This window comes from Westerdykella ornata, assembly GCF_010094085.1.
Source record: "Westerdykella ornata strain CBS 379.55 unplaced genomic scaffold EI97scaffold_18, whole genome shotgun sequence".
Taxonomy (NCBI): domain Eukaryota; kingdom Fungi; phylum Ascomycota; class Dothideomycetes; order Pleosporales; family Sporormiaceae; genus Westerdykella; species Westerdykella ornata.
Genome location: NW_022986868.1, coordinates 2841 through 16737, shown reverse-complemented (window position 1 = coordinate 16737; position 13897 = coordinate 2841). Strand labels below are relative to the sequence as shown.

Genomic DNA, 13897 nt, shown 5'->3' with positions numbered 1-13897 from the left:
CTACAGAATTTCCTCGGCGGGTAGTTATGGGTCTTTTAGGGGCCAACAGGAGAGTGGGGAAGGGTCGCACCGGCGGCTCTGCACCTGGGCATGCACGGGACGACAACGACTGTTGAAGGCTCCGGGTTACACGAAATTGAGGGGGAATAGGCCTTCACGGAAACTCACGAATTGGCACCCCTTCATCGCTATGTCAAACGGCTGTGGATTTCCCATGCACACAAAAGCGCAAACAATCCCTTGTTCGAGGTTCCTGATCCATCAGCACACTACTATTTCGAAAGTTAACTGCTGCAATTGCCCCAAAATAACTCGATCTAGACGTGCCATCTCAGGGCGGCAGCTTTGCCCATTCCGGCTAAAACGATCTCTACGCGGCTCGGAAGCTTGTCACCAGGGCACCGTGCGCCTAAGCGCACAGATGTTGAAGATGCTGGAGAGCCAATCACCTTTCCTTGCCCTATTTTTGGCTAACCGTGGCGCTAAACAACAGAACGGTTGGAGAGAGAGGGAACTGGACGGGTGTATGTATATATGGGAAGGAAGAGGGCGTTTAAGAATGTTTCCTCTCGCATCCAGCCGTCAAGGAAACGTCCAGGGGTTTCTTCTGTTGTTTCGGTTTCCTTGTTGTTTCGGTCTCTCGCCTTTCCTACCCTTCCTCTGGAAAAGTTTGGAATACTCGGCAGCCCTCAAATCGACCTGAACGTATCCTACGCGGAAATTCTATCTATTTGCGAAGGGTTAAGGAAACTCCACGTTTTTTCATACGCCATCAGCAATTCGATTTCCACACCCCAGATACCATGACTTTCACAAAAATCATCTCCGTCCTACTGGCGCTTGCGCCAGCAACCATACTCGCTGCTCCCACTAAGACGGCGGATTCGATATCAGATATCCTCGCAAGACGTGGGCTCCACGCCAATGTCATTAAGATATTGGAAGACGGGGTCTGCGATCTATCAAATGCAAAGATGCCTATTGGTATGCTGCTTCTCCAAATTATGTCCAATCAATATCACTAACATGTCTTCCAGCACCCACACCCCTCCCCGAACCAGCACCCGGCCTCCAACTTGCCCACGTAGCCCTCGGCCGCGGAACTCAAAACTATACCTGCAAAACCGCCTCACCGACCGAGACTCCTGTCGCAGTCGGCGCCAAAGCCCAGCTCTTCAATGTAACCTGTGAATCAGTCCGCTCGCCCGCTGTCCTGGCCGACACCCCAGCCCTCGCTCTGGCGCATGCTATCCCGCAAAATGACGTCTCCAAGCGTCTCGTCTCTGGCCACCACGAGTTCACCGCCGCAGGTGTCCCACTATTTGTCCTCGACACCGAGCAGCATAAGTACGGGTTTGTGCTGACGAAGAAGGCGGGGGCGTCAGATGCGCCTGCGAATGCGCCCAAGGGGATCAATGGCCTTGGAAGCGTGCCGTGGTTGAAGTTGACTGCTGTGGAGGGCGACTATAAGGAGGTTTATCGGATTCATACTGCAGGTGGCATGGCGCCGAAGACGTGCGAGGAACGACAGGGGGATTTCCAGGTTGAGTACTCGACCCTTTATTATTTCTGGAAATAGGCGTGGTCCACTGATGAGGAGGAATGATGGGAAAGGGCTTTATTTGAGAGGAAGGTGAGGGAATGGTTGGCTTAACACTGTACAGTGCATTCTCTGGCGTTGGTTTCATCTTTTGGGTTCAGGTGTGGCTGGTTTTCCATACCAAGCCTGGAATGCACTGTTCGTTGATGAGAAGACTGGACTCGATATAGCGTAGGGAGGTTATCCATGGTACTCGTATCGTCATGTAGGAAATATTAATACCACTAAGCATCAATGGGTTTGCAGATGGGCCTGGTGACTAAAACCCAGCAGCTCTCGCAGTTGAGATGGAAGGGTTATCGGCGCACAATAACGCCTCCTGCCCGAACCTTAGAAGATTCTTAGGAGAGCGCCATAATGATACACGCTCGCTATTAGCGGTACAGCAGCAAAATCATCAATATCATACCTCACACTCTCATCCCTGCAGAGGGCCAGCTTCATTGCCTGCCACAGCCGCAGCACCTCCACCACCTCCACCACCCCCTGCAGCAGGTCCCCCACCTAGATGTGTCGCCGGTCCAGCGGGCACAACCACGGACCCCATCCCCGACCCTGAAGCATCACTCCACAGCATATAAAACACCAGGAAATGCAAACTCAAACAATACAGCGCAAACAGATTCCTACTCGTCCTCGTCGCCAGCACCAGCTTCGTCACGCGCAACACCATCCTCTCAAAGACAGACATGCGCTTCAGCGCCCTCGCAGACTCGCGACCGCGAAACGCCGCAAATGGGGATAAGTTGCTCTCGTAGGCGGAGCGGTATCGATCCATGGTGAGGCCGGAACTTGTATCCGGGGCGATTTGTATCGTCGATGGATTCGTATGATTACTATTATTATAAGCGGCTTGTGCCGATGTCCCCGTTGCACGGTTGTAACTCGAGACATATCTCGTCTTCTCGTAAAGCTCGAGGTTGTCTTTCTGCAACGCCGAGATCTCGGAGCGGAGAGAAGAGATGGTCTTGTAGGATTTCTGGAGCTCGTGTTCGAGCTCTGCGTTGCGCTTCTTGAAGCGGTCGCGTTGTGCGGTTATCATGGGGAGGATGCCTTGGGGACCCCCTGGAGCGCCCGAGTCGCCTGCGCGGAGGGAGGCGAGGGTGGGGTTGGAGGAAGAGTAGGCAGGGTCGAAGCCAGAGATGATGGAGGATGTGGGAGAGGTGGAGCGGCCACCGCGACGAGTGCCTGCGAAGGAGGATTGCGGGTAGCGCGAGGTGTATGTTCCGGCTACAGACATGGCTGAGGAGTCGAAGGCGTTGGCGGCTTCGCGCTGAACCTTTTCGAGGTCCGCTTCCAGAGTTTCGTTGAGGTTTCTGGATTTCTCCAGCTCCATGTTGGTGGAGGACAGTTCTTCTTGCAGAGCCTCGAGGCGGCTTTGCAGGTCCTGGTGCGAGACGCGGAGGACGGTGAGCTCGTTGCTGAGCTTCTTGTTGCGGGCTAGGAGGAGTTGCTCGAGGGTTTCGCCTTTGCCTTTGCTGGAGGGGCCGTTCTGTGGGAGTCCCTCTTCGGTAGCGTCATCGTCGTCGTCGCCGGTTGCGAACTCGATGGACTGCAAGATTTAGCCATTCCTGATCGCACGACGTAGCTCTCTGAGCGCGTCTTACCTTTAGAACCTCAAGCTCCTGCTTGACATTCTCGTAGTCGCTCCACTTCTGAACCTTCTCTCGCAGCGACTCCTTTTCGCTCTTCAGAGACTTGATCTCTCGTTCCAAACTGCGAGTCTCCGTCTCCAAACGTGTGCGCTCTTGCTCCTTCTCGAATCTAGCGGTTTCCAGCTTTCGTAGGAGAGACGAGTTCTCGGATCGTAGACGGAGGAAAGCTGGGTCGTCCTCGACAGGAATCTGCTGCGTGGCTTGCGCTGATGCGGACTGGGCCAGCTCCAACCGTAACTGTTCGTTCCTTGCCTCCACCTCTGCTAGACGGTGGCTTGTCCTCTCCAGCTCCGAACTCACAATTTCCAGTTCTGCAGCTGTAGCTCCACGGTTGGTATCCCCTTCGGCTTCTTCGCCGCGGCCTAGTCTCTGAGCCACCTCGTAGCTGGCCTTCAACTCTTTCAGTAACTTGTCCTGACTTTCCAACTTCTCTTCCAATGCTTTCTCTTTAGCTTCCCAGTTATCCTGCTTCTCTGTGAGAACCGCTGACCATGACGCCTCGATCTCCTTGATCTTGGAGTCTCGCGTGTCCTCCAGTGACTTGCGAGCGGTGCGCTCCTCTTCCAGCTTCTTCTCGGCTTGTTCTAGCTGGATCGTTAGGTTGGCGACCGTCTTCTGTAGATGCTGGTTTTCGGAAGTAAGCTTCGGGAGGGTCTCCTCAGCGGTCACGAGAGAGTCGACGGAGGCTTCTAATAGTGGATATGGATCGGGCGCTTCGGACAGAGGCGAGTACAACTGAAAGAACGCCGCTTGGACGGTCTTTGACTGGTTGGAGATAACATCAATGAAGCTTTGGTAAGCTAAACATGTCAGTCGCGCCCGTTGTGGTTGACTGAGGCCGCCAACATACCCTTCAAGAGTCCCTTGATATCATTCAATTTGCTTGCATCGTCCAACTTCCGGAAGTCTTTGGTCTTCTGCGCCAGGTCTTTGCGCTGGGTAAGCGCATCTCGTTGATGTGTGACAATGTCCGAGGCAACAGTATCGAGCTGCGGAATGAGAGATGTGAGGTCAATATCTGGGAGCAGTCAGCCCAGCACTGTTCTCAATGACCGCGTAACATACTTCTCCAGGCCCCTATGGCTGTCTGGAACTTGTTGTCCGCTGCTGCATCTCCTTCGTGTTCTACTGGTCGCTCGGCCTGATGTGTATCGTCCCCCACGTCGACGCCTCCCTCCATTTTCTACTTATTCACGTACGATGTCACGGAAGTGGGCTTCAGGCGGTAAATGCTGGTGGTTTTGGGCACAATATGTGCTTGGACGACAGCCAAGCATTAAGGGTTCGGGTGGACAGCTTGAGGGTCGGAGGTGATGCGGCGCACGGGCACTGCCGATTGGTGGGGAGCGGGACCCCAGCCTCAAGCTTCCATGCTTCTCCAAGCTCGAGGCAGCACAATCGGCTTTCCAGTCGTCTTCTCTTCGCAATGGAGACACCGACCTGGCTTTCATAACCTGTCATGGCTACGATGGCATGGAGCTTGACCTACCAACATGGCACAAACACCGGCAGAGGAGCCATTGCCCACGCGCGCACCTCTCGAACACGGCGCATACATCCTTCGAAAGCTTGCTGCGAACCTGCCGCTATCCGCAGATGGAGAATCCACTGATGTGCACATAACTTGTGTGGAGGTGTGGAGTATGTATTCTCTCTGCCAAGGCTTGAATCCATCATATCTTGGTTGAGATCCTCTCAATAACTAACTTGGCTCGCAGAAGGGAATCTATATGTCGGGACGTCCACGGCAGAGATCATTCACTTCGTCCTACTGCCTCCCGAGCCTGGCGATTCCTCCGCTGAATCTAATGCTATACTTGCATCAAGACAAGAGCCTCCACATACCAATGCAAATGGCCCTGGCGTGCAGCAAATCCTCCTGCTACCCAGCGTTAGCAAAGCACTCATTCTTTGCAACAACACCCTATCTTTCTACACTCTCCCGGAACTTACTCTAGATTCCACTGCCAAACCGCTTACTTGTTCATGGGTCGGAGGAGTGGATCTCAACAGAGAGAGTGACGATGGAAGCGACGGAGTTATCGTCATGCTAGGCCTGAAAAGCAAGTTGCGGCTGATAAAGATATCAGAGGATGCCCGGCCCTTGAGCTTGAGGACCATAGAGTACGGAGGCTGCTTGGCTTCAGTGCGCCGTGACAATTTCTCCTGTGCGGCAGATGCACACTCCTATGCGTTACTTGACCTCGAACGCCAGCAAAAGATTGGCCTTTTCCCCGTGTCTTCCCTGGACCCGGAAGCCGGTGACGTAGGCGGAGCGGCCGAAGATATAGCCACTAGTCAGCACACGGTTTCCAGGAGCGTGTCTTCGGCAAGTGCACCTCCTGGTGCAGCGAGTGGCGATCGCGGCCACGCGCGAAGTTCCAGCTTAGGGATTTTTGGCACTGCTGCTCCTGGCGGACGTACTGAAAGCCCCCGCCCTGGGCAAAGATATGGCTTTGATATACCTGAGTCACTGTCAAGGACAGTATCTCCTGCCCCCGGTCGTTCCCCATCCCAATCTAGAGAGACACAGCAGCATCCAGAAAGGACTTCAAGCCTATCCAGAGCGAGTACACCTGCTGCTGATAAACCTCTTCCAGAAGCCCCAGAGCAGGAGATTACAGCACAGAGTGAAACATCTCCCCCACGCAGCTTCGTGCCACTGAAACCGCTCATTGCATCGCCTTCGCCGAATGAATTCCTCCTCACAGTTGGTACTACGCCTTCGGACCCAGGTGTTGGAATGTTTGTGAATCTAGACGGGGATATGTGTCGCGGAAGCATTCAGTTCAGCAGCTACCCTGAAGCGTTAATCGTCGATGGCAAAGGGATTGACCTATCCACATCTATAGGTCCAGATATGGATGCCGAAGAGGGTTATGTTCTGGCTGTTGTTCGCCGTAATGAAGGGAATCAATCACGATATGGAGTAGAGATACAGCGGTGGGATGTGGACGCAGGTGAAGACGACGCCTCCAAGGAGTGGCTAAACCTCCAGTTGCTCGGTGACGCAGGGGCAGAAAGCAACGAACATTCTGCTAAGCCCTTGGGCATGCGATCTGTCGTCGAGACCAATGGCCTCATTCTAAGGGAAATTGGTGAAAAACTTTCTGTGAAGTACCTCTTACTCCCGCACTTCTTGCAAGATCCCGCGTCCATAGAAGTTGTCAAGAGCAGACGAGATCAAGAGAAAGGCGATGTGGAGTTCATGGAACGGTTGTCGAAGGTTAAGACAAGCATTGTGCTATGGAGTGGTAATACCATTTGGTGGACAGTCAGAAATCCTCTGATTGTTCGCCTTGACTCACGGTTAGAACAGGCTAAGTCGACGCCCACAGGGGATGGAGTGCGTATACAACCGGTCAGAAGAGATGTTGAGAATGTGCTCGGCGATATACGTGGGCTCGAGCCACGCAGTGAAGCCGAATACCTCAGCCTCGTCTACATTCGCCAGAAGGCTTCTATCTTGCTCTTCATGGACTTGATCCTCCGGAGCACGACCAACATAATTGTTTTCGAAAACGAGAAGCGCATTACGGAGCAGGCTCTGATTGAGGGAGAGATAGATCCCAGAGTCATCCTTGGGCTGCTGCCGATGCTTGACGAGGAAGTTGTACAAGGCCCGGATGGTGTACAGATATCGGGTGGCATCGTCACTCTTCTGGAGCAATTCCTGCAGCAAAACGATTTATCAGCACTCCCGGGCACGGTAAATGGGCCTTTCGGAGATAACATTCTCCACCTTGTCAAAAGATATCTGCAATTCTGGAAGAAGCGGAAGGGTATGGCGAGCGTAACCAATGATCCCTACGTTTTCCAGAGCGTCGATGCAGCTTTGCTCCATATCCTACTGCTTCTGGACCGGGAAAGCCCAAAGGGGATTGGAACTCCCGGATCTTTGAGAGCAGAGCTATACGAGTTGGTTGATAATGAAGTGGTGTGTCCTGACCGCGCCGTTACACTTCTCGGGCAGTTCAAGCGTCTATATGTCTTGAGTCGGTTTTATCAGCGTAATAGTGCAGCTTCGCTAAAGGCATCGAATGTTTTAGCGACGTGGAAGCGTATCCTGGAGGGTGAACCAGATGAGGGAGGAGAGTTCACCGATGGTGAGACGGAGCTCCGGAAGTACCTAAGCAGGATCAGGGATCAGTCGCTCGTTGAGGACTACGGTTCCTGGCTCGCGAATCGAAACCCCAAACTTGGTGTCCAAATTTTTGCGGACGACCACACCCGAGTCAAGTTCAGCCCAGGGCATGCTGTAAGCCTGCTCAAAGAAAGAGCCCCTGCAGCTGTCAAAGAGTATCTGGAGTATCTCGTGTTTGGAAAGAAGGTAAGGCAGCGAAATACTCCTCTTTGATCTAGGCTAACGTGGGAAGCATTTCGAATACGTGAATGAGCTGATAGCATTCTATCTCGACATCGTGGTCGCCGAGCTCGAAAGCTCACCAGCGTCCAAAGACCTCCTCCTTCAGACATATGAGACTTACCGAGCCCTTGAGCCTCCAAAGCCTACCTACAGCCAGTTCATCACCGACAATGCACTTGGTACGGAGTGGTGGAACAGCAGGTTGCGTCTTCTCCAGCTTCTCGGAGGTAATCAGTCAGCGACGGATTCCTATGATGTCTCTTCCATCCTCAACCGACTCGAGCCTTATGAACAGGAACTGGTGCCTGAGATGATCATTCTGAACGGGCGGCAGGGCCGCCATCAGGAAGCCCTACGTTTACTCACCCACAACCTCGACGACTTCGACACTGCCATCAACTATTGTCTCCTGGGCGGTTCTAGTATATTCCGACCTCCGGGCTACGTCCCCCAAGAGGAGATACCCAGTCGAGAGGAACAAGCAAAGCTATTTGACTTCCTGTTACAGGAGTGTTTGCGTCTCGACGACCCATCACAGCGCATTTTGAGAACCGGAGAACTTCTAGAGAGATTTGGCGGGTGGTTGGATGTGGCCAAGGTCCTCGAAATCATTCCTGATGATTGGAATGTGGACATAGTGGGAGCCTTCCTGATCAATGCTCTCAGACGGCTCGTCCAGGAAAAGGCGGAGACGAGCATAGCAAAGGCACTCAATGGTGCCCAAAACTTACAGATTAGCGTAGATCTCGCGGACAAGGTGGACAGTTCTGGTCCTACTATTGAAAGGGTTAAGTGAGAGGGAGAATTTTCGGTGACTGGTATAAATAATAAAGCATTAGCATTGGCGTCTGGTCCTTGTCTTGCGGCAGGCCTGTACTGTTAATAGTGTTCGAAATACGCACCTTTCACTCACTTACTGTGTATACGACGGAGTCTATCTAGCCCCGCGCGTTCTTGGTGTAGATTTACGATACGCATGGACAAGGCGAGATACCTACATACCTAGGTAAGTACCAAGTTGGAGTCTTGGCAAACCCGCACTTGGTGAGAACCCTGGACCTCGGGAGCAACACACCAACACCGTGGACTCTACACAATTGACGCCAAGACCCTCACGATACGACCATACGGGTATTTCTCTTCGTAGAGACATCGCCTTTTCCCTCTCAATAAGACGTTCAAAGATCATAACACACAATGCAGCGTCGAATGGTGAGCTCGACATCAAAACCTTCCGCAGGCTCGCGCACGGCTCGATTAACACTTTGAAGCTCACAAAGGAGGAGGAAGCCTCCACGGGAGAGGAAGTCGAAGTACGCCGAGAGGATCAGGACAGAATCAACAAGTTCAGCACATTACATCAGAAAGAGACGCGGTTAGAGGAGGAATTGAAGGCGAAGCTGGTGAGAGCCGCCTCGCCCAGTGACCACACATTAACGATTGCTCGACTAACCCTCCTTTCAAACAGAAAGAGAAGGAAGATCTAGAAGACATATCCACCGAGTTAGAGCTTGTGGATGAGGAGGAGAAAGTGCCGTATGTGAGCCAGTCTCGTGACCTGCATGTCGGACCCCCAAATGCACACAAGATACTGACATCGACGACCTTGTCCAGGTACAAAGTTGGCGATTGTTTCGTTTCGCTGCCTCAGCCCGAGGTTCTCGAGTTACTGTCGGCTGCTACGGAAAGGATTGATGGCGAGGTATCTACGCTGAAGGAGACGCTAGACGGGATCCATGAAGAGATGGAGGGGCTCAAGAAGGTGCTCTATGGGCGATTCGGGAAGAGTATCAATCTTGAAACTTAGGCTTCCAAGGGAGAAGAACAGGAATCGGAACAATTATCCAAAGCAGCCCATCAAGCTGGTGATGTTATCTTGACGCCAGTGGCCACTGTTTTCGGTTTCTAAGGTGCGCCGTTCGATATGTCGTTCGCATCAGGACTTTGAGAATCAACATGAGCCAGTATCCATCGGATTAGACAGCTCCTCATGAACGCAGCAACGAGCTTTCTCAACCTATATCATCACTCTTCTTTCCATTAACTTAAGCTCCGCCCCGAAACAACGCTTCCCATCGGGAATAAAGCGCTCATATTCCCGCCGAAGCCGATCGGCAAGTGGAACCCACAACCGCGGAAAGGCTCACAGAGGGTCTTGCCGTCTGTCCCGACCACCCCAGCCCTTGCAACCTTCCAAGGTTGATGGAAAAGCAGCATCATCAGATCCGCACCCCTACTGCCCGATAAGGAATGGTTCTTCTCCAGCTTGGGTCGTGTTTGCTTCCACCTCGGAACTCTTCCCCACAAGTGACTCAATCGCGGGGTCCATAACACTCTCTGCCAATGCAAATCCTTCTTCTCCCCTGAACTCTTCCGTTATGTGTGCGCTGCCGTTCAATTCCATCTCCTTTTTCCTTGTCGTTGTTTCCTCCTGCATGGGTCAATGGTGCATTGGAATTGAGCATGGAGGATCTCGAGAAGACTTACTCTCGTGAGCAGCAGCGACTGGGCAACGGATATGAACTCAGAGTGCAGACAACACCGTATTCACTTGTCCGTAGCCCGACCCAAGGTATTACAATGTTTTATCTTCAAGCCCATTTTGGCCGTTGTGCTCATATAGGTGTTGTAGAGGAAAGATTACAGCATCCGGACGATCGGATCGGTGCAAACGATTTCGACGCGCATTTCGAGTCTGAAGAAAAAGAGGTCAAACCAACACTCTCCGCTACATCGACTCCGCGCGATCTGTCAAGCCAACCATCTGGTGGAACGACGCCGGCGAGGAAGATAATTCGCTTTGATGATGATGATCCTGCACAGCCTAACAATTGGAGCCAGGTGAGCAGAGGCACCTACGTCGTAAGAGACGAGTACAAACGACTGACCAAGTAACAGAAACGGAAACTGCTGGCGATATCTGTAGCTATCATGACAGGTCGGCTCTGTCAGTTTCAATTTGGAAGTCATCGCGCTAATACACCGCAGTAATGAACTCCACCATTGCAAGTTCACTCGCAGCAGGGGCCACGGAACAAATATCAGAACGCTTCGGAGTAGACGACGAGTACCAACTCATCCTTCCAACAAGTATTTACCTCGTGGGATATACATGCGGGCCCCTCATCTGGGGTCCCCTAAGTGAGACGTTCGGCCGCAAATGGCCCACGATCATATCCTTCGCCATGTTCAACATCTTCTCCATTGCGTCCGCTGTATCTCCCACCTTCGCCGCGCTCGTTATCTTCAGATGGCTTGTTGGGGTGGGAGGGTCGTGCGCGTTGGCTGTTGTGGGAGGAATCTGTGCCGACATCTATCATGATCCCCGAGCCCGAGGAAGGAGTATGGCGTACTTCATGGCGGCGACAACCTTTGGCCCCATCATGGGTCCTCCGGTCAGCGGCTTCATAGCAAAAGTGTCGTGGAGCTGGGCATTCTGGATCGGTGCTATCATCGCGGGTGCGACATGGCCACTCCTCATTGCGTTTCCAGAGACATACGCTCCCATTATCCTGAAGCATCAGGCGCAGAGATTGCGAAAGGAGACCGGCGACATGTCGATAGTAGCCCCGATCGAGCTCGAGAAGACGGACATCGGACACATCGTCACGACGGTAATCACCAGGCCCTTCCGCATGATCATCTTCGAGCCGCTTGTCCTGTTCACTTGCCTGTATCTCAGCTACGCATGTAGGTCTTAACTTCTCTGAACCACAGTCCGTGAGCTGGCACGACGCATTTGGCTAACAGCACTTCTCCGCAGACGCCATATTCTACATCTTCTTTCAGTCCTACCCCATCATCTTTAGCGGCATATACTCCTTCAACGCCGGCGAAACAGGCCTGACCTTCCTTCCTATCGGCATCGGTGCCATCATCTCCGCCCTCTTCTATCTCGCCTGGGACACCATTCTGGACCGCGCCCAAGCAGCCCAACGCCCCTGGTCCAAGTCCGAAGAAATGCGCCGTCTCCCCCTCGCCTGCATCGCCGGCCCCTTTCTCGTCCTCAGTCTCTTCTGGGCAGGTTGGTCTGCCCGGCCAGACGTCCACTGGATCGTCCCCGTGCTCTCAGGTATACCCTTCGGAGTCGGCTATCTGTGTCTATTCATGGCGCTACTCAATTACCTCGTCGATGCCTACGAGATTTTCGCCGCAAGCGCCATGGCGGCGGCCAGTTTCTCGCGCAGCGCGTTTGGCGCCGTACTCCCCTTCGCTGCGCGTCCCATGTACAGGAGTCTCGGAGTGCCATGGGCGTGCAGTTTACTGGGGTTTCTGAGCGTGGCGCTGTGCGCCGTGCCGTTTGTGTTTTTGAAGTGGGGGCACGAGATTCGGAGGAGAAGTCGGTTTTGTCAGTACTTGGCGAAGAAGAAGAGGGAGGAGGCGGAGGAGAGGGAGGGGACGCGGAAGGGGATGCGAGAGGGGGGAAATGCGAATGTGGGTGGGGATATAGAGGTTCATAGGAGGAGTCTGGAGGTGGGGAAGGGTGAGGATAGGTGCTGAGGTTTGGGATGGGATTGAAGTGCGCGAGAGGATGGTGGAGGATACCGGCATCCGATGGCGTTCGAACGGTTCGATCCTGGAACCTAGATGTATTTTGCATCGGTGTGGCGTTTGCATTAGCATTGGCATATACGGGTACTTCGAATGGGTAATGGCATAATACCTCGGACATTGGAAAATTCCTCATAGAGTCTGCTTCGTTGTTAGGCACTTGCTAGAATGCGCGAAATATCGCAGACGACCGAAGGCATGCATCTTCTCATCTTCTCTTCTTTAGATAGATCCTCTTCGTTAGAGGCCTCATGGCTGATCCACAAAGTATCGTCCTCGCCGAGCCCAAACTGCTATCGAAGGGAGCCGAACCGGCCATAAAATGGGTATCATATTCATAATCTCATCCTCCCCAAACCAGCCACCTACGAAGCAGCAGCCGCCTTCAACCTCCTCCTCTCCTCCTCCCTCTTGGCCTCCACACTCGCCAAAAACTCCATCCTCCCCAGGTATGCCCCCTTTGTCTTCCCATGGGCATCCAGCTCCTCGGCGATCCCCTCCTTGTCCACGAAGCCGGTCCAATCCAGCCGGGACTTGTCCACCACATTGAGCTTCTGCGCCTTCTCTGGCCGGGCGGTCGCTCTCACGGACTCCGCCACAGGCGTTGGTTCATGAGTCTCGGGAGTTGTGGTTGTAGCCATGGCCTTGCGCGGCCAGGTGAGTTGGTGTTCGGGCGGGAGAGCACGCACGTAGCCGGTCGGATTGGGATCGTATCGGGAAGGACGACGAAGAGGGCGCCGGACCTTTGGACCATCTTCCGCAACCTGCGCGGCCTCGTCTTCGTCCATTGGCTCCCCATCTACCGCCGCAGCTTCCTGAGCAGACGGTTCTGCCTCCTTCCACCCATCCGAGAGATACTGCTGCAACGAGCTCCTAGGAACCTGTTTCTCCTCCGTCGTGCGCTGCCCCGCAAACGTGTAGACCTTCCGTATAGAGACGAGCTCCGTCTCACCATCCACCTGCGCCGTCTCCACCACACCGACCATCTTGTCCCCCGCAACACCGACGTTCTCCTTATCCCGGTCTCGATACGATGGCGCTGGCCGCAGCGGCGCGGCACTCATCTGCGCCCACAAGGCATCGACGTCGATGGTCGCGCCCTCAATTCCAGCTAGAGGCCTCCTCTCCTTCCTCTCCACTCTCCTCTGCGCCCTCGTCTTGATCAATCCGCCTTCACCCCCTTCATCATCTTCGGAGAAGGATAATAAGTCCTCATCCTCATCCTCATCCCCATCCGCTTCCTCCCCTTTCCCTTTCCCCTTCGACTTCCCTTTAGCCGCGTTCTTCCGCCTCTTCCTCGCCGCCGCCGCCGCCTGGATCGTCACTTCATCCCCCGAAGCGAATTCCTCCTCCGCAAACGGCGCTGCTTTGCGCTTCTTTCCGCGCTGCGTCTTCTTCACCGCCGCCGCATTGTTCTTTCCCGCTTCTTCTTCGTTGTCGTCGGAGGTGCTGGCGTCGTCGTCATCGCTTGGGGCGTTCTCGGCGGCGGCGGGATTGAAGTCTTCGTCGGAGGATTCGTGGTAGTGCGAGTCGGCTTCAGCGTCGGAATGGTGGCCTTGCATTTCCGTTGGGGTGTTTGCAAGGTGTAGAGAGTTTGTGGGATTTGTTGCGACTGAAGTTGTGGAGTACTGTGTATAATTGTTGTAGAAAGTCGCGCCAAGAGATGTAGGTTGATGGGGATAGATGGTGCGTTAGCGTGGTTTAGTAAGCGTCATCATTGACTCG

General features: G+C 53.7%; 7 protein-coding genes across 7 annotated transcripts; 5 read left to right on the top strand and 2 right to left on the bottom strand.

Moving 5' to 3' along the window:
• Nucleotides 1-72: 72 nt before the first annotated feature.
• Nucleotides 73-813, top strand: EI97DRAFT_94622 (uncharacterized protein). The gene has a single exon (XM_033803228.1). It carries the CDS (start codon nucleotides 191-193, stop codon nucleotides 701-703), a length of 513 nt encoding a protein of 170 aa, XP_033652157.1. The 5' UTR covers nucleotides 73-190; the 3' UTR covers nucleotides 704-813.
• EI97DRAFT_94604 (uncharacterized protein) lies at nucleotides 380-1842 on the top strand. Its single transcript, XM_033803227.1, has 2 exons — nucleotides 380-984; nucleotides 1038-1842. The coding sequence occupies exons 1-2, from the start codon at nucleotides 804-806 to the stop codon at nucleotides 1577-1579; spliced, it is 723 nt and encodes a 240-aa protein (XP_033652156.1). The 5' UTR covers nucleotides 380-803; the 3' UTR covers nucleotides 1580-1842.
• Nucleotide 1843: 1 nt separating this feature from the next.
• On the bottom strand, nucleotides 1844-4524 carry EI97DRAFT_94627 (uncharacterized protein). Its single transcript, XM_033803229.1, has 4 exons — nucleotides 4321-4524; nucleotides 4106-4273; nucleotides 3208-4055; nucleotides 1844-3152 (listed from the first exon to the last, which is right to left on the bottom strand). The coding sequence occupies exons 1-4, from the start codon at nucleotides 4433-4435 to the stop codon at nucleotides 2019-2021; spliced, it is 2265 nt and encodes a 754-aa protein (XP_033652155.1). The 5' UTR covers nucleotides 4436-4524; the 3' UTR covers nucleotides 1844-2018.
• Nucleotides 4525-4652: 128 nt separating this feature from the next.
• On the top strand, nucleotides 4653-8521 carry EI97DRAFT_468520 (uncharacterized protein). The gene is made up of 3 exons (XM_033801659.1): nucleotides 4653-4896; nucleotides 4974-7585; nucleotides 7632-8521. Exons 1-3 carry the CDS (start codon nucleotides 4749-4751, stop codon nucleotides 8415-8417), a joined length of 3546 nt encoding a protein of 1181 aa, XP_033652154.1. The 5' UTR covers nucleotides 4653-4748; the 3' UTR covers nucleotides 8418-8521.
• A 297-nt stretch (nucleotides 8522-8818) lies between these two features.
• Nucleotides 8819-9428, top strand: EI97DRAFT_451441 (Prefoldin, subunit 4; the record flags this gene model as incomplete). Its single annotated transcript, XM_033800346.1, has 4 exons — nucleotides 8819-8833; nucleotides 8893-9024; nucleotides 9090-9157; nucleotides 9236-9428. 4 exons carry the CDS (start codon nucleotides 8819-8821, stop codon nucleotides 9426-9428), a joined length of 408 nt encoding a protein of 135 aa, XP_033652153.1.
• A 535-nt stretch (nucleotides 9429-9963) lies between these two features.
• EI97DRAFT_94487 (MFS general substrate transporter) lies at nucleotides 9964-12329 on the top strand. The gene is made up of 4 exons (XM_033803226.1): nucleotides 9964-10462; nucleotides 10520-10559; nucleotides 10610-11311; nucleotides 11385-12329. Exons 1-4 carry the CDS (start codon nucleotides 10085-10087, stop codon nucleotides 12119-12121), a joined length of 1857 nt encoding a protein of 618 aa, XP_033652152.1. The 5' UTR covers nucleotides 9964-10084; the 3' UTR covers nucleotides 12122-12329.
• Nucleotides 12330-12537: 208 nt separating this feature from the next.
• EI97DRAFT_353936 (BCNT-domain-containing protein) lies at nucleotides 12538-13695 on the bottom strand (the record flags this gene model as incomplete). The annotated part of the gene is made up of 1 exon (XM_033794877.1): nucleotides 12538-13695. A coding segment is annotated over one exon (1158 nt), but the record flags the coding sequence as incomplete, so codon positions are not given.
• Between the last annotated feature and the right edge of the window lie 202 nt (nucleotides 13696-13897).

Excerpts from the sequence above, each read along its gene's own strand:
- EI97DRAFT_94627 (XM_033803229.1), bottom strand. The coding sequence starts at position 4,435 with ATGGAGGGAGGCGTCGACGTGGGGGACGATACACATCAGGCCGAGCGA. Across the intron at positions 4,274-4,320 it reads AGCCATAGGGGCCTGGAGAA|ATATTGACCTCACATCTCTC; the intron begins GTATGTTACGCG and ends GACTGCTCCCAG. Across the intron at positions 3,153-3,207 it reads AGGAGCTTGAGGTTCTAAAG|TCCATCGAGTTCGCAACCGG; the intron begins GTAAGACGCGCT and ends TAAATCTTGCAG.
- EI97DRAFT_94604 (XM_033803227.1), top strand. The coding sequence starts at position 804 with ATGACTTTCACAAAAATCATCTCCGTCCTACTGGCGCTTGCGCCAGCA. Across the intron at positions 985-1,037 it reads AAATGCAAAGATGCCTATTG|CACCCACACCCCTCCCCGAA; the intron begins GTATGCTGCTTC and ends CATGTCTTCCAG.
- EI97DRAFT_468520 (XM_033801659.1), top strand. The coding sequence starts at position 4,749 with ATGGCACAAACACCGGCAGAGGAGCCATTGCCCACGCGCGCACCTCTC. Across the intron at positions 4,897-4,973 it reads AACTTGTGTGGAGGTGTGGA|AAGGGAATCTATATGTCGGG; the intron begins GTATGTATTCTC and ends CTTGGCTCGCAG. Across the intron at positions 7,586-7,631 it reads ATCTCGTGTTTGGAAAGAAG|CATTTCGAATACGTGAATGA; the intron begins GTAAGGCAGCGA and ends TAACGTGGGAAG.
- EI97DRAFT_94622 (XM_033803228.1), top strand. The coding sequence starts at position 191 with ATGTCAAACGGCTGTGGATTTCCCATGCACACAAAAGCGCAAACAATC.
- EI97DRAFT_94487 (XM_033803226.1), top strand. The coding sequence starts at position 10,085 with ATGGAGGATCTCGAGAAGACTTACTCTCGTGAGCAGCAGCGACTGGGC. Across the intron at positions 10,560-10,609 it reads ATCTGTAGCTATCATGACAG|TAATGAACTCCACCATTGCA; the intron begins GTCGGCTCTGTC and ends AATACACCGCAG. Across the intron at positions 11,312-11,384 it reads CCTGTATCTCAGCTACGCAT|ACGCCATATTCTACATCTTC; the intron begins GTAGGTCTTAAC and ends ACTTCTCCGCAG.